Source organism: Barbus barbus, assembly GCF_936440315.1.
Source record: "Barbus barbus genome assembly, chromosome: 32".
In the NCBI taxonomy this organism is placed as follows: domain Eukaryota; kingdom Metazoa; phylum Chordata; class Actinopteri; order Cypriniformes; family Cyprinidae; genus Barbus; species Barbus barbus.
Window position 1 is genome coordinate 14,101,578 of NC_136760.1, and position 26,385 is coordinate 14,127,962.

General features: G+C 36.2%; 1 protein-coding gene across 2 annotated transcripts in view; it reads right to left on the minus strand.

The window, feature by feature from the left end:
- Positions 1-1,959: 1,959 nt before the first annotated feature.
- The window catches only part of LOC306852437 (myoferlin-like), a 29,373-nt gene continuing 4,947 nt past the window's right edge, over positions 1,960-26,385 (minus strand). Inside the window, exons 4-53 of one of the 2 annotated variants that reach the window (XM_079389246.1) lie at positions 26,272-26,380; positions 25,719-25,803; positions 25,363-25,496; positions 25,133-25,261; positions 24,974-25,036; positions 24,833-24,883; positions 24,710-24,740; positions 24,513-24,628; positions 24,136-24,262; positions 22,948-23,051; positions 22,812-22,880; positions 22,679-22,722; positions 22,281-22,363; positions 22,120-22,155; positions 21,254-21,378; positions 21,054-21,167; positions 20,793-20,970; positions 20,573-20,697; positions 20,339-20,448; positions 20,058-20,250; positions 19,170-19,325; positions 18,947-19,078; positions 18,696-18,859; positions 17,050-17,164; positions 16,774-16,876; positions 15,808-15,947; positions 15,535-15,705; positions 15,300-15,402; positions 15,126-15,203; positions 14,840-15,021; positions 14,121-14,279; positions 13,918-14,019; positions 13,466-13,627; positions 13,143-13,308; positions 12,043-12,119; positions 7,322-7,420; positions 6,446-6,574; positions 6,175-6,330; positions 5,964-6,055; positions 5,698-5,868; positions 5,461-5,609; positions 5,036-5,175; positions 4,835-4,923; positions 4,661-4,756; positions 3,458-3,599; positions 3,277-3,376; positions 3,004-3,191; positions 2,680-2,789; positions 2,448-2,595; positions 1,960-2,358 (exon numbers count right to left, since the gene is read on the minus strand). In XM_079389246.1, the coding sequence (XP_079245372.1) occupies positions 2,320-2,358; positions 2,448-2,595; positions 2,680-2,789; positions 3,004-3,191; positions 3,277-3,376; positions 3,458-3,599; positions 4,661-4,756; positions 4,835-4,923; positions 5,036-5,175; positions 5,461-5,609; positions 5,698-5,868; positions 5,964-6,055; positions 6,175-6,330; positions 6,446-6,574; positions 7,322-7,420; positions 12,043-12,119; positions 13,143-13,308; positions 13,466-13,627; positions 13,918-14,019; positions 14,121-14,279; positions 14,840-15,021; positions 15,126-15,203; positions 15,300-15,402; positions 15,535-15,705; positions 15,808-15,947; positions 16,774-16,876; positions 17,050-17,164; positions 18,696-18,859; positions 18,947-19,078; positions 19,170-19,325; positions 20,058-20,250; positions 20,339-20,448; positions 20,573-20,697; positions 20,793-20,970; positions 21,054-21,167; positions 21,254-21,378; positions 22,120-22,155; positions 22,281-22,363; positions 22,679-22,722; positions 22,812-22,880; positions 22,948-23,051; positions 24,136-24,262; positions 24,513-24,628; positions 24,710-24,740; positions 24,833-24,883; positions 24,974-25,036; positions 25,133-25,261; positions 25,363-25,496; positions 25,719-25,803; positions 26,272-26,380 (5,884 nt within the window). In that variant the 3' untranslated portion in view covers positions 1,960-2,319. The remainder of the gene's footprint in view (positions 2,359-2,447; positions 2,596-2,679; positions 2,790-3,003; positions 3,192-3,276; positions 3,377-3,457; positions 3,600-4,660; positions 4,757-4,834; positions 4,924-5,035; positions 5,176-5,460; positions 5,610-5,697; positions 5,869-5,963; positions 6,056-6,174; positions 6,331-6,445; positions 6,575-7,321; positions 7,421-12,042; positions 12,120-13,142; positions 13,309-13,465; positions 13,628-13,917; positions 14,020-14,120; positions 14,280-14,839; positions 15,022-15,125; positions 15,204-15,299; positions 15,403-15,534; positions 15,706-15,807; positions 15,948-16,773; positions 16,877-17,049; positions 17,165-18,695; positions 18,860-18,946; positions 19,079-19,169; positions 19,326-20,057; positions 20,251-20,338; positions 20,449-20,572; positions 20,698-20,792; positions 20,971-21,053; positions 21,168-21,253; positions 21,379-22,119; positions 22,156-22,280; positions 22,364-22,678; positions 22,723-22,811; positions 22,881-22,947; positions 23,052-24,135; positions 24,263-24,512; positions 24,629-24,709; positions 24,741-24,832; positions 24,884-24,973; positions 25,037-25,132; positions 25,262-25,362; positions 25,497-25,718; positions 25,804-26,271; positions 26,381-26,385) is intronic. The other variant, XM_079389247.1, reaches the window with a different exon arrangement.

Sequence of the window (26,385 nt, forward strand, 5' to 3'; positions counted from 1 at the left end):
CACATTCAGACATCACATCCAGAATTTTTCTGGCAATTACAGAGACTGGCTCTCTGCTGGTGATAAACATGCTCGTCAACTCAGGCCATGGATATTTCAGGCTTCTTACAATTTTCATTTCGTTCTTGAGCTTTGTTTCACGTTTGGTATCTCCCGTACAATCGTGATTTGGATCGCACGCCGCTCCGATGATCTTACACATCAGACCAATCATTTGTCCTCTGTAATGTAGTTCAAATGGTCTCTCAGTCTAGTTCTGCAGGCTACACAATCATGGGGAAGACTGCTGACTTGACAGTTGTCCAAAAGACGACCATTGACACCTTGCACAAGGAGGGCAAGACACAAAAGGTCATTGCTAAAGAGGCTGGCTGTTCACAGAGCTCTGTGTCCAAGCACATTAATAGAGAGGCGAAGGGAAGGACAAGATGTGGTAGAAAAAAGTGTACAAGCAATAGGGATAACCGCACCCTGGAGAGGATTGTGAAACAAAACCCATTCAAAAATGTGGGGGAGATTCACAAAGAGTGGACTGCAGCTGGAGTCAGTGCTTCAAGAACCACCACGCACAGACGTATGCAAGACATGGGTTTCAGCTGTCGCACTCCTTATGTCAAGCCACTCTTGAACAAGAGACAGCGTCAGAAGCGTCTTGCCTGGGCTAAAGACAAAAAGGACTGGACTGCTGCTGAGTGGTCCAAAGTTATGTTCTCTGATGAAAGTAAATTTTGCATTTCCTTTGGAAATCAAGGTCCCAGAGTCTGGAGGAAGAGAGGGGAGGCACATAAACCACGTTGCTTGAGGTCCAGTGTAAAGTTTCCACAGTCATTGATGGTTTGGGGTGCCATGTCATCTGCTGGTGTTGGTCCATTGTGTTTTCTGAGGTCCAAAGTCAACGCAGCCGTCTACCAGGAAGTTTTAGAGCATTTCACGCTTCCTGCTGCTGACCAACTTTATGGAGATGCAGATTTTATTTTCCAACAGGACTTGGCACCTGCACACACTGCCAAAGCTACCAGTACCTGGTTTAAGGACCATGGTATCCATGATTGGCCAGCAAACTCGCCTGACCTTAACCCCATAGAAAACCTATGGGGTATTGTGAAGAGGAAGATGCAATAAGCCAGACCCAACAATTCAGAAGAGCTGAAGGCCACTATCAGAGCAACATGGGCTCTCATAACACCTGAGCAGTGCCAGAGACTGATCGACTCCATGCCACGCCGCATCGCTGCAGTAATCCAGGCCAAAGGAGCCCCAACTAAATATTGAGTGCTGTACAATCTCATACTTTTCATGTTCATACTTTTCAGTTGACCAACATTTCTAAAAAATCTTTTTTTTTTTGCATTGGTCTTAATTGATATTCTAATTTTCTGAGATACTGAATTTGGGACTTTCATTAGTTGTTAGTTATAATCATCAAAATCAAAGGAAATAAACATTTTAAATATATCAGTCTGTGTGTAATGAATGAATCTAATATACAAGTTTCACTTTTTGAATGGTATTACTGAAATAAATCAACTTTTTCATGATATTCCAATTTTATGACCAACACCTGTATATGTATATATATATATGCGCGTGTGTACATGAGATTAAGGCTGTAGTTTTATTTCAATATTAACTTCTTGTTTATTGAATTGTTTTATAAAATTAATATTGCATTTCTAATAGAAATGTCAGGGAAAACAGCACTCTTGCTTGTATGATCTTGCTACTACATCAAGGGGTTCATTTCTGACTTTGATACAGTTATATGTGGTTATACAATGTGGTTATACAAAAAAAAAAAACTCATTAAAAAAAAAAACAACCATTGATAAACATTTGATAAACCATTGATGTTTGCGGCAGTTTATCATGGATAAATATAAACTGAATATGACTGAACATTTTATGATGTTGAAAATGACAAAGTATAACTGAAGTTCCTACTAACACACAGACACAATTTATACAAACATTAACATCTTTATTTAACAATTTATCTTTTTTATCAATCAGCTTTAAAATGATCAGAGGTTATAATACAATAAAATATATTTTTTCACAATAGAAAACACTTCACGTGCACAAATCTTTCTAAATATCAGTGAAACCTGAACCAAAAAGTGCAAATTCATAGTTAAATTTAATATTGGTGCAAAAAGTGATTAAAGGTAAATACTTAAACCACATGAAAAAACGCAACAAAATGAACACTGTATTGATGGTGTCTATGTCATTAAGAAAATTAACCTGTTAATTGTTTAACTGAGTGAAACTTAGATCATGCCAACTACATAAAATGACAAAGTTGAACTCCTCCTGAAGTTAATTGAAGGGTTTGACGATTTTCATGGAAATGTAGTTCTGAAAAAAAAAAAACAATAAATTAATTAGCATTGTAGACATTACATCAAGTGTAAAGTCTCAACAGGACTGATAAAATGTGTCCTTACCGGTAATGAATACAACAAGATCCCAATGAATAACAGCACTAAGATTAGCACAACCAGGCCAATGAACAGCCACTTAAATCTTCGCCACACTATGAACTTGCACGTCTTGCATGGATTTGTGAACCAAAAGAATGAGGTTTCAGGTCGCCTGAGAAGTTGAAAAGAGAAACAAATCTTGTGATGATCTATTCACACACAGAACAGGAAAAACACAATGTAAGAAATCAATTACTTGGGAAGCTCCAGTTTTGGATTCATATTTGGCTCATCTCTGCCTTTTCCAGCAGGCCTCTCATCCGCTTCCTTCTCATTCACAATCTCCAAAGTCAAGTCAACCTTTCCCTGAGACCAACATATAAACAAGCCACAATTAATCAAGGTTTTAGAAAAAAAATGTCAAGATGAAATGACATTAACAACCCATTTTACCAAAATATCACGCATTTGCAAGTGACACGTAATGTAGAGAAGGTTTGATTATATCCATCTGATTGTATCATGAACAATGAAATGTCATACTGCACAAAGAAATACATTAAAAAAAAGCTGTACTTACACCGAGTTCCCTCTTCCCATCTTTATCCATGTAGCATGGCCACCATCCTCTAACTGACTTCTGGTCAAAGAGAGACTTCAACTGGTCTGACTTTGGAGGTGTGGTTCCATCCGGGACCATGCTAAGGCTACATTTCTCCGGTGATTTGGAAGGGTTGATGAGGTGGTGCAGATCAAGTTCAATAGCACCTGTAACGTAAGTGAGATTAATACACAAACCCAAAAATATGAACACAACTACAAAATTTCCAAGATCTGCATACACACGTCTCACCTAGGTAATCGTCCAGAGAGAATTTGTCATTATCCCATATTTGAACAATCAGCTTGGGGGGGATTCTAAACTCTGATTTGTCAAGGCTCCAGAAATGTTCCTTTTTAACAGAAAAGAATGAATATTTTAGTACTTCCAAGTGCTCTTCATAATAAAATTAAGCACAACCAAACCGCGTTACCTTTTTAGATACAAGACACAGCTGCTCTGCAGGCAAGTATTCAAATCCAAAGACAAATCTCCAGTTGAAATTGCCATCGCCATCCAAAGATCGGTAATGGACGTCTGTTTTTTGCTTATCTTCTTCCATACCTGGCATCCAACTAATCAAAGCCATAAATGCATGAATTACGACAAATATTACACATTAAGGCAAGACTCCACAGGTGAACAGTGGAAAAACGTAACTAATCAATCAGGGAAATGTGGTGATATCTATTAATCACAGGTTTTCTAGATTCAAAATTCTTTTCATTTTGTTGACTTTAGATTTTCTAAAGAGGTTTTTACAGAGGTAATTTTGGATCTCTGTTTTTATCACATAAATTCTGTCAACAGCTAGAAAAAATAGTTTTCAGGTTTTTAGGAATAAAATGCCATATAAATCCGGCAAATGATATGTGAACAAACTCCTCTGTAAAAACCTTCAGAATAGAGATGGAAATAAAACTATAAAGTTTGGTGTATGTAAGTGCTACTGAGAAACATTTAGAGTAAATGGCCTTTAAAATATATGTACTGTTATTCAAATCTACAGATGCAAATAGATTCCAAAAAATTGGGTCACACTTTATTTTAAGGTCAAATTCTCCCTATTAACAAACCATTAACTATGATTTTTGCCTCAATCTCCTATTTTGCTGCTTATTAATAGTTAGTAAGGTAGTTGTTAAGTTTAGGTATTGTGTAGGATTAGGAATGTAGAATATGGTCATGGAAAATGTGCTTTCTAATTCAATATGTTAATAATATACATGCTAATAAGCAACCAGTTAATAGTGAGAATTGGTCCCTGTACTAAGTGTTATGAAAAGTGTGAAATAAAAATAAAATTATATATATGTGGGGTGGTGATGGCGCAGTGGATAAGACACATGCCTTTGGTGTGAGAGACCCGGGTTCAAATCCACTGTGAGACACCAATGTGTCCCTGAGCAAGACACTTAACCCCTAGTTACTCCAGAGGCGTGCGACCTCTGACATATATAGCAATTGTAAGTCGCTTTGGATAAAAGCGTTAGCTAAATGAAATAAATAAATATATATAAATATATAAAAAGGTTGTTTTCTTGCCACTAGTCTGAAAAAAGACATGGTATGGAAGTAACAATCTCAAAAAAAATCGACTAATGGTTTTGCCTTAAGAGACTACATTTTTACATACCCTTTTACATAGATGTCACTCATATTTTCGTTAGTAATGCTGGTTTCATCCAAAACTACGTCAGACGTGTTCCAAACAATGACGCGCAGAAAATGCCTGATAGAAAGAATGAACGTGAGTCTATCGCCTGCTATCAACATAAAAGCATAACTGAAAGCACCAATTTCTTCTCACTTTTTTGCTTTGCGTGGAGATATCTCAAAAGGAGGTCCAGGAGGCCCAAGACTTTTTGGAAAAATGTCTACCCACATCTGGAGTTTTCCCTATAACACAAAGACTAGTCAATCACACAGATAATAAAGCAGTATTTTGACTAACAAAATAGGGTTTGTGTAGTATATCACAGGAAGAACCGGCCTGTGAGTAGCATCACACCTGTGGGAGATTCGGTTGGAAGCTGCTGTAAAGAGTCCTGGTTTCAACATGCTCTGGAACCAGGCCTTGAGTTCTGAGGACGTGCAGAGCGATCCGTTCACTTGGAGGACCCAGGTGTTCATGAATTTTCTTGTTTGCTTCTAAAATGTATACATATATACTAGACAACTTTGAATTATCACTTGACAAAGTTTCAAACAGTTTTTAAAAGTCAAGAAGTTTCACCATTAGACAACAGATTTTAGTATTTTTATAGGACATATACAGGTGCTATAGGACAACATCCAATCAATTCGACAAGACATATGAAGATGCATGAATCAGAACAGGTTGAAGGTCTTTACCCAGTTTGGAGTATATACCACAATACAGTTTGTCAAGCCACCATAATGATGTTGAAAAGAACAAAAAGCTCTGAAAATTACCAAAGTCAGAGAGGCTGTACAATCGGCCACCAAAGGATAGCGTGTCTCCATTGTCTTCGCTCCTGGGTGGACTAAATCCTTTCCATCGGGCAAGCCGTCCAAGAATCTTAGATGGATGGAGTTGATCACGCCACTGGTTTGGTCCGGAACTATTAAATAAATAATACCATTAATCAACGTCTCTGCTGTTGTTCTCAAAGATACTAAGTTTGCATTCAAGTGTAGCATGGGTCTCACATGCAGTATGTCTGGGCTAAACCACAGTAGGAAGCAAAACGAGAAAGAAGACGGTTCTCCAAGTCAATCACCGTCTCCCCAACTTTCTCATCACGGCTGAGCAAATCAAAGTCATAGATGGCAATTTTCAGGTCTTTGTCTTGTGGGAGGAAGCATGTCAGTTCAAACATTCTGTTGAGAGACAAAAAAAACTTAGTTCACATTCTTCTTCGACTGTCTGAATACAAGCTGAACTCTCAAAAAAAAAAAAAAAATTATGGCATTACCTTCCAAACACTGGGTTAAGCGTGTATGGTACATAGTTGTCCCTGTCATCAATAGACTTTTTCCCCAAAGAGATTTTGACATATGGGTCACACTGAAAAAAGAAAAGCAGCTTTACTTTTTCATTTTACTAAAAAGGAATTCGACAAACTGAAAACCTGAAACTCAAAATTAGTCGTGAGGTTCTCTCAAATGCTGAATGAAAGAAAGTACTTTGCCATTGTTGTCTTTGGGTTGCAGGTCGATGGCTTGAACCACATAGAGCCTGACCACACACTCCTGAGAGACACTGTCGGGCAGCTCTCTGAACTGTTGTGGTGGAGGGGGCACCCCTGGGTCATCTGGCAATGGGTACACCTTAAAGGAGCCCTGAAAACAATCAATTAAACACAAAATCATTTAACAACCACAAACAGAATATACATAAGGTGTGACTCAATCAGCATTAAATTTATTCTTAAAGCAAATTAATAAGACATCTTACCTTGAATTCTCCAACTACAGCAGGGTCATCATCGTCACTTTCATTTTTACCACGCTGCAATTTGAAGGTGCTGCAGAAATCAGTAAGACCCATGAACTCTTTTACACTTTCCAGCTCATGGTCATATACCTATGAAAACCAACAGAAGAGAACCTCACTACAAATACTAAACCATACAACAAATCTTTGTGGATTAAAATTCATCAATACGTTAAATAAGTATAAGTAGTGAAGTGAAAGTTCACCCAACAATAAAATTGTCATAATTTACTCAAGTACATATGTGACCCTGGACCACAAAACCAGTCATAAGGGTCAATTTTTAAAAATTGAGATTTAAACAGCATCTGAAAGCTGAATAAATAAGCTTTCCATTGATGTATGGTTTGTTAGGATAGACAATATTTGGCAAAATCAAAATACTGAGAAAATTGCCTTTAAATCGGTCCAAATGAAACTCTTAGCCACGCATATTACTAATCAAAAATTAAGTTTGAATATATTTACGGTAGGAAATGTACAAAATATCTTCATGGAACATGATCTTTACTTAATATCCTAATGATTTTTGGCATAAAAGAAAAATAGATAATTTTGACCCATACAATGTATTTTTGGCTATTGCTACAAATATACCCCAGCGACTTAATGCCACCCTGGACCACAAAACCAGTCTTGTTTTTTGTTTGTTTTTCTCTCCATGCAATAACAATGCAGGACTGAAACAAAGTCATGTGGGATTGGAAGGACTTTTACTTTTTGGGTGAGAAATTCTTTATGTAGTAACATTACAATTGTTATTTCTAGATTTAAGGTATTTATTTAATATTAAATAAATATGTATATCTGCAATGTTATTATCGACAGAATTCACACCTCCAATGTGTCATAACCTTTGTCAAGGTATGGGCGGCATTTCTCACTCTGTCCAACAGAAGCATAAAACTTGCTCCACCAATCAACAGTCTCTTTCTCCTGTAGTGACAAAATGGATAGTTTCATCCTCATGACAGCTAAAATACAGATATGATGATAAATGATTTAAAACCAACGAAAGTGTGCAGAATATTACCACAGAACTCACCTTCTCACGCTGTTGAAACCAGGAAGTGCACACACACACACACACACACACAAAACATTAATTAATAACTGGTAATATTAGGCTTGAAAATGCTCTTACATCTCATATTTGTAACTTTTCAGTTTTATTTTCATCAGTATAACAGACCACAATCATCATTAAAAGACTAAATCCATGTTAAATCTGTTAAAAAGGAACCTGACATTTTTATTAGCATTTCAATTTCTGAATGTACATTTAATACACATTTTTAAAAAGCCTTGTATACTGATAAAAATGAACATGATCCTTTTCTCCAGATTAAGTGCACACACAAGGGAGTGTGATTCCTTATAGAGCAAGTCAGCTGTACAAATCACTATAATGTGAAAAGAGACTTATTTTGAGAACAACAGATTGATTGGATACTACCCCAATTTAACCCGTTTGTAACTACAGAAGGTGAAGATTTACTTAATCAGCCTCAATTTGGGCTACAGTCTAAAGTGATGAAGTGTGTAATTTAAGCAGTGGTGGACGAAGTACACAAATCAAGTACTTGAGTAAAAGTACAGATACGTACTATAAAATATTACTCCAGTAAAAGTAAAAGTACTGCTTTTTCAATTTTACTCGAGTGAAAGTACAAAAGTACTACATTTATGTACTTAAGTAAAAAAGTACTGATAGATAGATTTATTTGCAATTTTATATAGACTACTTAATTTTATATTAGCGCATATTTTTATAATCCTGTTGCTCAAAATACCTGGGATTTTCCCAAAATAACAACTATATGGAGTCAAGAGATATATTTTGTTGTTGATATGGCCTATGTTGATGAGAGTGATGTAGTAATGTTCTCTGTGAAGCTTACATTGTCAGATCAGTTTTCTCTCAGGTTCATTACAATCTAATTTTCACCAGTAAGAAAAAAGTGTTTTAAAGCTTGTTGTTTTGCAGAATGTCACAGATATACGAGACATGAGAATTAGGCTGAAATTAGGAAGAACATTTTAAGGAAAATATAATTATATTTTCATAATGATTTTTTTTTCTTCTCAAACCTTGTCTGGTGTAAAAACACCCCTGGCCAAATGCCCCCAGAGGGCATCACTTCACACTTTGATAATTACTGTAACGTTAGTTGCCATGTTCTGAACATCACATCCTTTCTTTTTCCCTCAGATGTATCTATCTAGGTGGCTGAATAAAAATATTTGGACCTTATATCTAAACATTTCCTCAATTTAGCACCAGCAAGCTTGTTAGCTAGACAGTTAGCATCAGCTAACAATATTTACTTATTTTCAGTATGGTTATGAATAAACATTCATATCTGTCTACTCGGCTAGTTGATCTAAACAATATAAAACATCATATTTTAATAAAACTGCTAACTTTACAGCAGCGGGGAATATGAACGTGCATCAGTTATTTTATTTAAATGTTTCATTTTTTGACCTAAAACAGAGACACTGTCATTGATCGGTTTGCATTCAAGCATTTCAGTGGGTTTATATAGATCACCCTTTACAGCAGATTTGACCTAAATATGATTTTCAGTTACAATAATTAATCCTAAAATTCGACATTAGTAACTTACTTTTCGCTCACAAGATCTCCCGGTTCTTACTTGTGAGTTCAGTTCACTGGAGACTCGCTCTAAACGGATCGTTTGAATCAGTGAGTTGTCGACTCGAGAACAGCTGCAATCGGATCATTCCAATTCGTGAATGAATCGTTTGTTGCGATTTGCGAACCGATTTAACAGGTTCATTTAAAAGAATCCGTTTGTTCATGAATCAGACACCGCTTCTGTATGGGATGATATTAGACTCAAAATGATTAATAGATGCACGCACAATTATCCATGTACTGCATAAATTTTATGCATGTATCTTACTAACTACGAACAAATGTCTTTCAATTTGAGTCTGTGGAATTCAGGATTAAATGATTGTGGAACGATTTTAACAAATACAGATGTTTGTGTATAAACATTTTGTGATCTGCATTAATATATCATAAATTGCTCATGCAAAAAGGAATCCGTGCATTTGTGGATCAGGTGACACACGTGCATGTATTGACATCTTGTTTGCATTAATCTTGTTCGGTTCATTTGGATTTTGAGACTTCATTTTCGCAGTTTGCAGCATTTCACGACGCCCACACACACAACTACCAATGAACAAAGCCCAGTGCAATTCATTAACGTGTACACGATTTGAAAAATTCGCAAATGTGCATCACTACACTGAAACAAATGCTTTTCAGCCAGTGTCTGCAGAGTTTAGAATTACATCAATGTGCAGCATTTTGTACAAATAGAGACTTATTTTTTAATACAAAAAACTATCATAATTTGTGCATGCAGCGATTAAAATGTGCATTTGTGGATCAGGCGACGCACGTGCATTCATTCACATCTCTTCTGAGTCGATTCTATTTGATTCATTTAATTTTGAGACTTTCATTCCGCCCGTTTAGCCTTGCCCAATCCACACACACACAGCTCGCGATCCACACGCAGCTGAGCCTAAGAACATCACTAGATGGCACTAGCCCCAGTCACCTGTGCTCATTCCATTGTGTACACTTTTATGAATGTTACATTATGTTTTCTTTGTTTCTTTTTGGTTTGGCTATTCTACTCTGCCCGTAGAAATATAATAAAAATGTTTTATTGAACTTGTTCTAATTTAACTAGTCTTAGGACACAGAATAGCTCATATTTAGCCAAACAAGAACGTCCTGATGGTACCTTTGTGTTTTTTTTTTTCTGTAATTCAACGGCACGTTGTCAGTTATTCCTTCCTTGTATTATTATTATTGTTATTATCATTAAAGGGCTATTATAGTTGCTCATTTAAGCCATTAGTAATTGCACGTTTATATTCAATTAATTAAACTATTACATTAACTTACATAAACATTAACAATGAATGTTTAGGGAAAAATAGCTAGAACACATTTTATTTAGGCCTACTTATTACTAAACTGTTTTCGGAGTCAGTATCGTCTACAAAGATGAAGTTGACAATGTTAATTCGCCATTTGTTTATAAGTAGCCTATAAATATCGTCTAATTACTATTTACACTTATTGCAAATATCTGCTACTTTTACAGCATGTATAGAATGGCTATTTTCACTTAGTGTAAACAGCAAATCTCTAAAAATGCTACTTACTGGGGCTAGTGCCATCTAGTGGTCGCTGATGTTCTTAGGCTCAGCTGCGTGTGGATCGCGAGCTGTGTGTGTGTGGATTGGGCAAGGCTAAACGGGCGGAATGAAAGTTAAATGAATCAAATAGAATCGACTCAGAAGAGATGTGAATGAATGCACGTGCGTCGCCTGATCCACAAATGCACATTTTAAATCGCTGCATGCACAAATTATGATAGTTTAATACAAACTATAACATTTGTATTAAAAAATAAGTCTATATTTGTATAAAATGCTGCACATTGATGTAATTCTAAACTCTGCAGACACTGGCTGAAAAGCATTTGTTTCAGTGTAGTGATGCACATTTGCGAATTTTTCAAAACGTGTACACGTTAATGAATTGCACTGGGCTTTGTTCATTGGTAGTTGTGTGTGTGGGCGTCGTGAAATGCTGCAAACTGCGAAAATGAAGTCTCAAAATCCAAATGAACCGAACAAGATTAATGCAAACAAGATGTCAATACATGCACGTGTGTCACCTGATCCACAAATGCACGGATTCCTTTTTGCATGAGCAATTTATGATATATTAATGCAGATCACAAAATTTTTATACACAAACATATCTGTATTTGTTAAAATCGCTGCACAATCATTTAATCCTGAATTCCACAGACTCAAATTGAAAGACATTTGTTCGTAGTTAGTAAGATACATGCATAAAATTTATGCAGTACATGGATAATTGTGCGTGCATCTATTAATCATTTTGAGTCTAATATCATCCCATACTTCTGTGTCTCGGAGCTCGTGATATATTTTAAGGAGTAACGATGTGTTTTATGAAATGTAGTGAAGTAAAAAGTACGATCTTATGCTTTGGAATGTAGAAGTAAAAGTTACTCAAAATAAAACTACTCCAGTAAAGTACAGATTCTTTAAAAATGTCCTTAAGTACAGCAACGAAGTAAAGCTACTTCGTTACTGACCACCACTGAATTTAAGTGCCACCAAACAGAAAAATGTTTTTTGATCAGCCTGACAGGATTGGAAATAAACATGCTGGCTATAGTTTGGTACCACTAGCACCAATTCAGAAACGACACACTTTATACTTTTAACTGTTTACACGAGTACACAATTGATTAAAGTGCCTTATTTCTATACATACTTGAATGTGACTAGCAGTGGCCATTTTGTCAACAGCAGCTGAGATGCCATAAAAATACTGAAATTCACAAAGTTGAAAATAGAAGCAAATTCATACAGATGTGTGTAGCAGAGTCCATTACAAAGAGTTCTCTCGCAAGTTGAGACTTAAGTTCCTAAATCTACAAAATCAAGCGACTTGGTAGCAGTACCTGAGCTTCTAGAAGTTGCTGTCTGCCATCATCTATGTTTACATGGAGGTCTCTAGGAGAAGCTGCCATCAAAGCCACTGCAGGAAAAGGGAATGCTAATAAATATTCTTTCAAATTTGTATTTTGCAAATTCAATGTGCTCCAGAATCAAGTTAAGGTGACAGTACATGCTTAAATATTTATGGCCCGATTTACTAAACAGGGCAAATTAGTGCGATAGCACAATTCCAAAATAGAGTGATGGTCGTGGAAATTTTTGCAGGTGATTTACTGACAAAGCGCAAATGAAAGAACACAGATGCAAAATCTCATTTCCATAATGACCAACGCAATCTACCAAGCGCAATGCAAATTAGCATAAGGATGTGTTTGGATTTGGATAATGTGTTCTTCTGGCATTCCAAATAAATTAATACATCTGGAAAAAAATCCTCTCCCTTCCACCACGCGCTCTCTGCAGTGCCTCCTCTTAGCAACAACAAATGCAGCCATTTCTAGTGCAAAATAGTTTAAGACATGCTTTTTTTGGGCGTTAAATAATGCCACAAATACCAGTAATGTGACGAGTGCAAATGTTAGTAAATCGCATTGTGGGATTCATTTTAATTCTCTCCTCGCATATATTTCGTGTCTGAAAGGGAAACTCGTACAAATGCATATTCAATAAGGTCAGATGCAAAAATAGCTGTGTCCACGCCTTTTCAGCGCTGACTCTTCAGTGTGCGTCTTTAGTAAATCCTGACAGTACTATTTTAGCACCAAAAGATGGTTTGTGCTGGTGCAAGATGTTAGTAAATCTGGCCCTTAGAGGGATGTCAAAATTAATCACAACTGTGTATGCAAATAAAATAAATAAAGATCAGCCATAATCTAGCATGCAATTACAAAAAAAATGAAGCTTACAAACAAAATGTATAGCACACATAAGGCTGAAGTTATCTTCAAAACAATTTTTTGTTTGAATTAATTGCCAATGTTTATAACAACAAACTAAAACCAGAATGTTTAGGGAATACCAATATAATGTTTACTTATACATTGGTTTGCAATTAAGAAAAAAACTAATAAATCAGTAAACAGCTTTGTAAAAGGGAATGTACCATTTGAAGACATGGCCACTTCTGCAACTGTGGCATAAGGGTCACATCGAAACTCTTCCAGGGAATTGATGGTGCACTGACCCACCACAGGTTTCCGTCCAAAGGGTCTGTGGTCGATGACTTTCAGGACTATAGGGGGAGAATACATCTCTTCTTTGGGTAGAAGCTAAAGACAGAAAACAAGATGCTGAAGACATATTCTATGGCCTAAGAAAAACAGTTTGCACCATATTTAAATATGAATGTCATTTCATTTCACAGCAAAATAGCAGCATTTAAAGCATGACTGCACCTTTTTTCTACAGGTAGATATGGATGCTCACCACTTTCAATAAGAGGACATTTCCTGGAAAATTAGGGCACTTCTTCATGTTTTTGATAACAGCTGTCTGAACTCTCTCTCCTCCACACTCCACCACCAGACTGGGTGACGTCACAGGAGCCAGCTGATACGTCTTCATGTTACGCAATCCCCATGCTAGAACCTGCATCCAACAAAACAACAGAAATTTAAAATACACTACACTACTTTTCTACACACAAGTTGTGGGTTTACTGTTGGGTTGGGACAAATATGACTTCCTAGTGTGAATACAGGTGATTGTGTGTGAGAGTTTTATTTTAATAGATTGTCTTTTTGGACTGGAGATTAAGTTTTAATTGTACATTGTCTCAAAAGACTAATTAAATGATTAATGGACATTTTAATTCTGCATGATTTGAGCCTTTTAAAACAAGTCCAAACAATGAGAAAACACCCAGGGTTGGAACTGACCTCTATGGCAGTTAGTTGCACCACAGGTCGTACCCCTTGAGGAACCATATAGAGTTTCTCTCCTCGTTTGGGGGGAATAAGAGGAAGTTCATTGTCATTTCCCTAGAGTAGGCAACAAAAGAATCATCAAGAAGAATTCTATTTGAATCACAAAGCAGCCATTAATTTGGTTAAATAGACGTAAATTCTATTAAGAACCACACCTTGGTCTTCAGAATGAGCTCTGCAGCCACCAGAATCTCCCCAGCAGGACCATTTTTGTGCGCTACAGGCTCCCAGAGGAGTTTAGGAGATGCATCCATGCCTGAAGTCAACTTTACCATGGGTACACATGTACTTCTGCCAAGCATTTCATCTTTACCCTACCAGGATTGACAAAATGCAAATCATTCAGGCTGTGGGGACACTTGCATACTAAAGGACAAGAATATACACACAGTAGTTAGTATTTGTCTGATATATCAATAAACTTGAGAAAAACATCAGTTTAATGTTATGTTGTTTGTTGTATACAAGTCAATATCTATTAATTTTTTATTAGTTCTTCAAAAATGTATAAAGTTTATGATCAAACTATTTCTTTAAATTTAATATGGATCCTGAGACCACCTGTGAAGCTGATATTGTCAAATAAGTGAAATATAGTGGCAGCATAAAGTCAGGTTCTCGCCTTTAATGATTGGTTCTTCCAATTCTCACTAATAACTATTAACTGCAACTTTTGCCTTCTTAAACTCCTAATTTGCTGCTTATTAATAGTTAGTTGGGTAGATGTTAAGTTTAGAGGATCTAAAATATAGTCATGCAGAATAAAGCATTAATATGTGCTTTTAAAGGTACCAATTAACAGCCAATATGCTAGTAATAACTAGTTAATAGAGAGAATTGGTCCCTAAACTTGTGTTACCGAAATCAGACTAACCACTTGATCACTGTCAAAGATTTCCATAACCACGATGGGTGGATTCTGGGCGAGAGACTGGGGATTGCCACCGATTTCCACATTTTTAAAAATAAGAGTCTGATCCCATGTCGGGTTCAAGGTACTTCGGATTGTCTCTGTTGTTTGGCTGTGATGCAAGAACGACACATGGACATATGGATCTACAATTCAAACCAATAACATTTTAGTTATAATAAAAGCTTGGTCACTTTTACAGATATTTAAAAGACATACTATATTAGCAATATCAAAACTGCTATAACACCTGAGAAGCTGTCTTTGTCCAGAGCAGTAAGGTTTCTGGCCTGGTAAACATAGACTCTCAAGTGGTATGCATTGGATTCTGCAAGAAAAATCAGGCTCAACGTTAATAAAATAGATACTCTGAAATAAAAAAATGAAAAAGTGTTTATGAAATCTCTGTTCCTAATGAACTCACGGTCAAATGTGCATGATACAGTCGGTGTGTTGGCTCCAAACTGCTTAACGGAAGCTTCCGCTTTAGTGCCTTTTTCATCACCTTTAGAATCCATGTCAACTCCCTGTCAAGCAAATCAGGCGTGAAGAGCTCATTATATGGCTAAACAAAAAAAAAAAAAAAAAAAAAAAACAAAACAGTATTTAAAAAAAAAAAAAAAAAAAAAAAAAAAAAAAAAGTCAGCTTTGATGCTAACCAGAGCTCCTTCCAGTTTGAAAATAGCCGAGGCTCCAACCCGATCAGCAGGTGTCATCTTCCTCCTCCAGCGCCGCCGACGAAACGTGTCAGATGATCGCTGCTGCCTGTGGAACTTCCAGCCAATGAGTGAGGAGTATTCCCATCCCTCTGCATCTCCTATATCCTTCTTCTTCATGTCAAACAGTTAGGAAATACACGTTACAAAAGCACAATCTAACATATGACCCTAATTAACTTTGAAAATCTTTTAAAATGCACAATATACACTTGCATCAGCAGCCATTTTGGCACCAGGAATCCTTTTGCGAGGTCGGATCATTCTTCTGCGACGATGAACATGGTACATCTTCTCAGTTGCCACCCAGGATTTAGGCTTATCATCAGGTGGAATAGTGATGCCATATTCCCAACCTAAATTTACAAACAAGCATCATATAACTCTACACAGCCCAAATATTTCAATTGGATGAACTAAAGTTTTAATCATTACAGTATGGACTTGCTAGTGCAAACATATGAAGACACGCTTGTGTGAGCATGTAAGATATACTGATTCTACATGAATAGGTATACATAAATCCAAGAGCAAATCTAGACAGGTGGATCTGGAGGAGGTGGAGGGTTTCGGAGGAACTATGATGAACCTATGATGCAGGTTCAGGTTAGTTAACACTTGAACAAGACTATTTAAATGTTGAGCAAGCAAGCAAGCTAATTGGTTGTAGAATCAGCAGAGGCCAATCAATTTGTCCCATCTTGTGATTGCTAAGAGATTGCAAGTAAAGGACCTAATAGCCTGTCATCTAAAGTTTCATACTTTCATGACGTGTGTATTGTGCACTAGTGTGAATATGTAATATTTATTGTAAATAAATTCTCAAATTAAGTGCCAGTCTGTTTCTTAAATAAAGCTAATGAAAGACTTCAGAAGACTTGAAATATTGCATATGGTACGTCATATGGTCTACTTGGTGACTTTATAGTGTTTTTCCGCCATTTTCAAGGCCTCTGGTCACTGTACATTTTCCTTTATTCAAAAAAAGCAGTGAACATTCAACTAAACTTTATCTTTTCTGCTCCACAGAAGAAATTCAGTTATACATGTTTGGAATAACAGGCATACGAGTAAATTGTAAATTCTTTTTAAATTAAATATTTTTTATGAAAATGTTTTTAAAAGCAGCTCAACTGTTAAGAACACATGGCAAGATTTGTAAAATAACAATGGCAGGCTCACCCTTTTCATCGACTGCTCGGTTGCCATCAAAAGTCCAATTATCCTCCCACTTCCATCCAGGTGGGCATTCAATCTCTGTAGGGCCCTGAACCTTTTCTCCATTCTGTAAATAAATGATAATAAATGGAGAATAACACTATTTTTGAGAGGTACTATAAACCATTCTTTCTTGATTTCACTAAGATCTAGATGTACTAGTGCCGTAGAGGCTGTTTAAATAGAAAACACAAATAAATGAACGAATGGCTTGATTAGACATCTGGCAGGTGCTTTTACCACATCAGTGTAAGGCTCTGCCGCATGATTCCATTCTCCTCCTGGTAATCGAGTCTCGTTCTCATAGACCTCATCCACAAACTCCGTGTGTCCTGCATCAGCCTCTGTCAGCAGACTACCCATCCACCCAAGAAATAAATTATTTATTGACTAGACTAACTGTTTCTGAAGAAAATATGAGTGGTGTTCGTCAAGGCAAAACTTGCCACCATTATAAAGCATGACCAAAACTGCAAATCTTACCGGTTGACCAGTTTTAAAGAAATTAGAACACGTCTCCATAAAATGCAAATGTTTTTGTCGGGCTGAACAGACACATGAATAGCTGTTCAATTAAATTAACCCTCCTATCACATTTGGGTCAGTTTTGACCTGGAAGCAGCATTTAAAAATTTTTCATTTTAAAAAAAAAAACTGCACATGGATTAAGACCATCAAAATACACATTTACTTTTTTCTAATGTTTAAAAATAATTTAAGGGATATAACCATTTAAACTAAACTGTTACACCTTCCACATTCAGGCCAGTTTTGACTCAGAAGTGGACTGTGGCTTTACACTTGAAAATATTTTTGGTTTGTTTGCATTTTTACATTTAGATTTGTATCAAACTATTTTTTTTTTTTCAAACTTCCAGTATCTCACACAAATCTAAGCCTGAATTTTGTTCTAAACTTGAATATGCACACACAAAGATAATACAAAGAGATGCTGGCATAACAAATAATCTTCATCTAGTGAACTACAACCCAAAGGGGTGTTAAACAAAAGTTCAAGGACCAAATAATCTAATTTTGAATAGGAAAAGAGTTTGAAAGTGCTGAAGTCCACACTCTGCTGCCAACTATTGATAAAGCATTGGTCTTTTTCATCCAAAAAGTGAAAGTTTATGCCAGTAAAATGAATATATTTTGTTTGAAACATTATAGAAGTTATACTTCTTGTTTTGTTAGAAAAAAACTATGTACGTTTCAAAACATTGCACTGTTTTTGAGCAGCATGTGGTTACAAAGTCAAAAGAATTAAAATTTCAATCCAATGAAATACTGGTAATTCTCAGTTTATATAATCTTATAAATTTCGTATAATATATTAAAATAAAATCTCATAAATACTGAAAAAACATTTTTGTCTTGCATCACAGTGGTTTTTCTGTAGATCGTAAATTTAATTATTTTAAATGTCAAATTTTACAATTAATAAAAAGGGGGTAAATATAATAACATAGCTCCACATGGTAACATTCAAAACGTTGAAATTTTTGCACAATCACTCACAGATACAATGTTTAAGTAAAAAAAAAAAAAAAAAAAAAAAAATTAATTATATATATATATATATATATATATATATATATATATATATATATATATATATATATATATATATATATAACGACTTTCATAAGCTCATGTTTCTCCAGGTCAAAATTGATCCTGCAATGTGAAAGATGAATAAAATTTGTTTTAATGCAATAGGGTTAAAATGTATATTGCACTAAATATTTGGCCTTTGGTTTAACATTTAGTGTTGCCAATTTGTTCAAATGTCTATACCTAATTATGATAAACAGCAATAATGATGCCTGCCTGGAAATGTGCCAACTATTTCCAAATGTTTGTGTTGAGGGTGGGTAACAACTCACGTTTTCTCTGGATCAACACCCCAGTCACCTTCCCACTCCCAGCCAACCGGGGGCAAAAAATACTCCTGCTTCAGCTTCACTTTGCCTGTGACATCAGAAAACTTGCTACGATTCAGCAGACCGGTGGTGCCCCATTTCCCTAGAACCTGAGCCTGGTTCTCATACTGTGAGAGACAATGGTTTCAAATTTAGCTCCTAACTCAAGACTGCTTCTCTCCAGACCTAAAGGCATAAATAAAAACTATATTTACCAGTTCTGCAAATACATTGAAAATTCCCTCTGCATAATGATTGAACTTCTTCTCTTCTGTTGCCAGCCCAAGCCACATATTCATACGTAACTGGACGGGAATTTTCAAACCTTTTTTGTTGTCCATGGGATACTGTTTGGAAACAGGAACCACGGGTTACTTTTCATGAAGCAAAAAAGTTAAAACGAACTTAAAACATGTTTTATGTCATCTGTTTGAATACCTTCATAAAGACAGTCTGGGTCTTCCCGCAGTATTGACCACATGCCTGCTCACTGTAAGATGAATAGAGCACTTCATGGGCTGGGATGCGACTGTATGCTACCCTCTTCTCTCCTCTCAACATCCAGATAATCACATCAGGCATGCTGTTCTGAGCCTTTGAAAAAGATGCTCTGAGATTAATGTTGATACAAATGATGTTTAACAGTCAAATTCTATTAGTCTGACCAAAAAGAATGAGCTCATTTGAATCTAGTACTAGTGTCTGACAATCGAAAGAATACAAAAAAATCTATATTTTCTAAATCAATGCTGTATGTGTATTTATATATACATAAATATGCACACATTTTATGTAAACAAAAACTTATTTTGGATGCGATTAATCATTTGACAGCACTAATTTGAAATAATCAGTACATTTTACTTTTTAGATAGATAAAGTCCATTGAAACTCAACATTTCTACAGAAACAACTGAATCAGAGTATGTAGTGTTTGGGAATGCATCAATACAATTCTGTTTGATACCAATAAACTTATCACTAATTTCATGGATGCTAACTGATAAATAGCTGATTAGTAAAATTATATACTAATTTGTCTAAACAAACACCACAAAACAATAAAAATTAAAATAAGCAATTTTTAAGTCACAACATTATAATGTACAGTATGAAAAATTTATACTGTTATTAAATTATTCGTTTCTAAAGATTAACTGTGCTAAGTGAGCACTAGACTGCACACTTAAATTTAAAAATAAGCATACAAAACTAAATATCCAGTTTTGGTATATTCATAATTGCCTTACTAGTAACAATCAGTAAAAAAACCTTTGTGTATTCCTAATTGTAGCTCCAATCCTACACAAGATAAAAAAAAAATACCTCCTCAGCGAGTTGCTTGACTTTGTCCAGCCAGCCTTCAATGACGCTCAAGCACTTATTAACATCTGTGGCTTCCTCAAACAAGTGTTTTGCTCCCTTCATGATGTTCTCCAAAGCACCGTCCCGTAACTTCTTTTGCTGAATATCCAGGGCTGTGAGATTGGGCTTCCCCTCTAGGTCAGGAATTCTGAAACTAAGACACAGGAGTTTGTATTAGTTAAAACATGCATGACAAAAATCCTGATGAATGTTGATCTAAGAGGATCTAAAGTAGATATTACCTGCTGATATCTTCCATTAACTGATTGATGAGCTTCAGCCAGATTTCTACTATCCTTGCATCTGTAGCTTTGGACTGTACTGCAGATTTTAACGCACTGAGGTTTGTTTGCTGCAAAAGGAGGAATCGTATTAAAAGGTTTCATGCACAAAGAATAAATTATATTCACACAAGTTGAGAACCACTGGTGTGTGATGTAAACAGAGAGTGTGTACTGCTAGAAACATTCACTTACCAAACGGTTAGATATATACAGAATGATGTTCAGCGAGTCTAACCGGTGACTGATATCCTCCCAAAAGGATGTGATGGCAATCACAGGCTTAGTGTCGGCCCAGGGCAGGTAGTAGTAATTATTACCTGGAAGAACCAAACAGAAAACTTAACACCACAGATCCTATTTTCATTTACTCAATCTCTTTATTAGACACTAAATACTTCAAAATGTGCATCACCATCAAAAACAGCACAGCTGTATTGCGTGGTCGAAGCCAGAGGTTTGCATGTTAGGTCCATCTTGTTGCCATAGTTGCCAATGCTAACCTCAAACTGAATGGGCTCCCCTGGTTCTTGGATCATAGTTGCACTGTGAAACACTGCACACAGACAATACTTCCTTCTGCGCTGGTATTTCTATTCAAAGAAAGGAGCAAAGCGTAAATAAAGGTGTCAAGTGGAAAAACTACTTTGTATGGAAACTCAACAAAGAGCCTCACCTGAACTACTAAGAGATCATCGCTTGGTATTTCTTCCACAGACTTGTCCGCCTTCCCATCAAGATTAGTGGAGAGTTCAACAAGAATTCTCCCTCTGTAAGCCGCCCCTTCAACCTGTAAATATATACAAATCTTTCAGCCTACTTGAAATATAATTTTTGCTGAAATGGAAATATATCAAATTCATCATTTGCACTTGCCTTGCCTAAATTAAGGTCTTCATAGGGGTCAGATAAGCCTGAGATCTCTCTCGGGCTGCCATACAGGTTAATATAGCAAGGGCCAAAAGTAGGCAGGAAGCCCATCTCAGAATTCCCAGTCTCTCCTGTGAAAAACACAATCAATAAAAATGTTTCTAGTGACATGATAATAGATGGATAGATGTTAGAGTGGCATTTGTTAAAGCATCCCAAATGCAGAGCTCCTTAAATTAGTATTTTGATTAGTATTATAAATTTGAAGTGATTTTAAATGTGCACAAAGTTCATTATATAAACCATTATTAAACTCATGCTATGATTTCATGAGTACATGGTTAAACAATGATATTGATGGATGTCAGCACAACACGATGAAATATTTTCACAATAACAAGATATATACTACCGGTCAAAAAAATAAAAAGTTTAACATTTTTAAAATAAGTTTCTTATGGTCACTAAGACAGCTTTAAAAAAAAATTAAATTGTTTTATTCCTCCAAAGTTTTGACCGGTAATGCAAGCGAGATGCATATTTATCCCATGCCATTTTATTTATTGAGGTGATTATTGTGAATTGCATTATTTCATTACTTGGTGTGCAACATGCATAGCATGCCAAAAATAACATAAGTGCTCTGTGCTTATGCCGATTCAAAGAGCGTAGGCGGGCGTTCATAATAAGCTTAAAGTAACTGCAAACCCTTGGGTACCAAATTCTTACAGACCAATAAAGATGGTTGGTTTGAGAGAATGTGTTTAGTGAAACTTAAAAGAACTGCATGTTAACTAGTGTTTTTTTAAATGCATATATTGTGTGTTTAGACACAAGGGATTGCAGATCTGGAATCCGTGCAGATATTCAACCTTTATATGCTGAAAACTCATCTCCTGGATGATCCTCTACCACAAAGAAAACAAACAAAAATGTTTTGAAATTCATAGCACAATCTCAAAAGATCATGACCCTGCATTTAAAAGATAAAAAGTTTGACATGAAAATTATTTGGGTATACTGTATTTTATACCTTCAATTTCACCACCAGAGGATGCTATTTTGGTCAGATCCAGATATGTGGTGCCTATGGCATCATTCCCACTGAGGCGATCCCTGAGAAAGAGAGGGAGTCAGCTTAAATGTTGCAGTGTCATAGAATCCGTCTAGCTAGGTGCCGTCTCAGTTTTTCCACTGTTCCCTGAGCAGCTGTAGTCTGGTTTATGGGGAAGAATGCATTGTGGGAGAGGGTGGGACGGCACTGCTATGACTCATACTGCCTGCCTTCGTCCTCCCAGCTCAAAACACTGACCAAACTTCAACTCCCAGCTCACATTTCAAAACTAATAACACGGAATTCTCTCAAAACAGATTTCAAAAGTTCATATCCACTGTGGCCACCCAACCTTACCACTAGACTCTGATACTCACCAGTCAAATACAGTCAGCTTGATTCTTTCACACATGGACGGGAACTGTAAAACAAGTGACACCAATGAGAAACTTCAAAGGACTGACACATTATAAAGTGCAGAAACAAATCTTTCCCAATCCAGCCAATTACCTTGACATGTAGGTTGAGCTGTTGGTTCCACTCTGGGTTTGCGGTTTTCTCAATTATTTGTGTACAGAGCTAAAAGACATAATTAGTTAAGACAAAAGTCAGAAGCAATAAGTGTGTATTTCTGGGAGGGCTGTACCTTTTTGCCAGCAAACCAGGCTTCAACAAACGGATCCACTAGATTTTTCTTGTTTTCTTGACCTCCAAATGCCTCTTTTAAAGTCTGGGTGATGGAATCGTCCACTAAAAAAAAAACAATTGCAGTGTTACTACAACTGTCATTTTAAAGTTCATTTTTTCACAGACTGGGAAAAGAATCTAGAACAACTTACTAAATACAACCTTTCTACTAAATGTTACTTTTATTTAAATTTACTTAGATAAGTTACTTAAATAGTTCATTCAAAAATTGCTAAAAATGTATTCAGCCATGCAAGATGTTTGTTTTTTCATCACAACAGATTTGGAGAAATTTGTTACATTTATTATTACATCACATGCTCACCAATGGATCCTCTGCAGTGAATGGGTGCCTTCAGAATGAGATTCCAAACAGCTGATAACAATGTCACAAGTAATCCACACGACTCAGTGGAGAAATATGTAAAGTAAAACAATGCTAAACAAATGTCAGTGGATTTTGATGAGGATAGACTTTTTTTTTTTATACTGGAAGAATATTATGGATTATGATTTGGTATTTTGGCCAGAAGTGATGATTTGAAATGTCTTAATGGATTCATTTTTTTCTGACAAACTTTACAATGTTAATTGATGGAGTGGAGTCATGTGGATTACGGTGTTGATTTTATCAGCTGATTGGTCTCTCATTCTGGTGGCACCAGAGGATCCATTGGTGGGCAAGTGGTGTAATGCAAAATTAATATCTCTCTAAACTCATATATATCTTGGAGGGCAAGTAACTTTTCAGTAAATGTTCACTTTTAGGAGAACTATTCCTTTAACTTAAATATTTTCAACTACATCTGCTAGTCAAAATGGTCATGAACATAGAATACCAGCTGCCTTCTGATTTTTTCAGTCATTAGCTTAATTTACATAGAGAGACAAATCATTTTCCTGATTCTCAAATTTCTCAGTACAGGAGCATTAACAGCCATAGCGACTCAACAGTTAATGGCAGGGAATGGTTTTATGTCAGCTAGTGCAGTGCCACCTTGAGAGATCAGGAAGTGACCCAATTTGCCAGCTCAGCATCCCTAATGTTGCCATTTCCTGGACTTAATACTACAATAGACACCAAATCATATGACCCCAAAAAAGATTGTCTGCTGTGCTGCTCTGGAAAACATATGCATTGTAATACTCTGGGGGATGTCCTCAGCCCGAAACACTTTGAGTTTGAGAGTAACCCATCGAAGGTTGACACCAGCAGGCAGCAGCAAGTTACTCTCCACATCATCTTTGTCATTGTCCTGCTCCTTCCTCTCCATCTGCCAAATAGACATTAACCAGTGGGATCAGTTAATACAGTTTGTATAGCATGATTTTTTTTTTTTCAAAATGAATGAGAGAGCAGTGTTTTGTTGCTTAAGAAGTATTTTAAGTGTGAGCTATTGCATATTAAAAATAAGAAAAGAATGGCTTTGAGCACCTTTTAATAAAAAAAAAAACAAACATCTAAAAGACAAATACCGTATTTGTCAATCTATATTGTAAAGATGTTATGTTCAGGGGACGTACCGGCGGTTCATCACCCGCTCCAAGCACAAACATGCTAACTTTGAGATATCCCTTCGCTCCTGAGCTCGAGTCATCTGGGTCATTCAGGAGAATCCATTTCTTCATAATACAGTGAGCTGGGATGAAAAAAAAACTTTTGTGATCAATTCAACTTCAGATAAAATGTGATGAATATTTTGTGATTATCAGAAAATTACCTGGTTCATCATAGATGTAACCAATATCGAGCTAGAAAACGAAATACATTCACAAGTTCATTTTGAATTACAGAGTGGGTCTTGTACAAAAAATAAACACTTTGGACTGTTTCACTGAATTACCTTGAATTCACCCATGAGACAGTCTGCTCTGAAAGAATTAGAGTTATACACCTGCAAAAAAGAAGAATAGCATCATCATCAGCAACTCATTCACTACATTAGATTTTAAGTTTTGGTGACCAGCAACAGCTTCTTTCTTACCCGGAAGCTTACAACCTCATCAAACAGTTCAGAGGGCAACATGTTGACGTTAAAAAAGAATATCTGTAAAGAGTGATACATATAGTGTTAAGTGACAAAGTTCACCAAAAAGTGAAGTTTAATTTTTTTTTTTTATAAATGAAATCTTCAACTGTATACCTCATCAAAGTATGGGTTATTTCCTTTCCGGATTCTAGTCCTGTGTGTCTCTCCACACACATGCACCTTGACCACAGGTTTGATGTTATTTCCAGGCAACTGACGTCCCTCAATCACCCGCACACGGATCTTTGACAGAAATGGCATTTTAAAATTACTAATAAGCATAAACAGTCAGCATTTAAAATAGAAACCATACTGCTTTTAATGACTGCAGGACAATCCCATACCTGAAAGTCCTGAGGTTTATTAGCCAAACTATGGCGTTTTCTGGTCCTAGACTGAATTTTCTGGCCAGGCTCACCAGGAGATGTGACTGCACCCTGTCCCCCACCATCAGTGACATCTCCCTCTTCACCCCCCGCTGATCAACGAAAAAATTATTCATAATGCAGAACATCATGGGTTAGTCAGACATAACCAATATGGCAAACGTGCAATTAAAGCCAAAATCTTTAAAGCAAAATAGTTTCACAGAGTCTTGTATTAACCATGAATTTAATTTTTACACTTTATTTTCACACCATCAAGCATATCATCTGTGTAAAACTGTGCAAGATCAAACATTGAACCAAACTCAGCTAACCTGTGTTTCCACCATCTTGTTGATCCTGTGGGTTTGTCACAGCACCGGCAGGTGGCTCGTAGCCAATCGTCATGCTGATGGTTGCCTACAAAAGGATGCCGCTAATTATCTCATAATAATGTCAAACAGACTACATAAATACCGACAGGTGACCAATGTGGAGATATTGACATTGATGCTATCAATTCAAAGCTCATCACCAAATTAGGTGATCAGATATTTATTTTGGATGACTATGTAAACATGCTTCTCAGGTATATGTGATGACTAAACTAAAATTAAACAGTCAATTAAGCCTGTAAAGTCTGCTGCGCAATAAACTGTATCAACCGTTTTAAATAAAGCTAACAATATTACTTCTTGGTAGTTGAAAGTATTTTTACAAACTGGAAAAAGCATTTAATAAAAGAGCATGCAAAGGTTTTCATTTAGTGTAAACGAGTTCTGCGAGTGCAGATTACAAGTGTACCTGCTTATAACAAAATATGTTTCAAATATAACAATATATATTAAATATATTTTCTGTGTCAAGATAAAAAAAAACAACACTCACTCCTATACTCTTGCCATTTTCATCCACTAGAGCCAAGTTTTTCACTGGGAGAGACTTAACTTGGCTACTGGCAAGGTCTTTTAAAGAGACATTTGCAGAGCCAATTAACCTAAA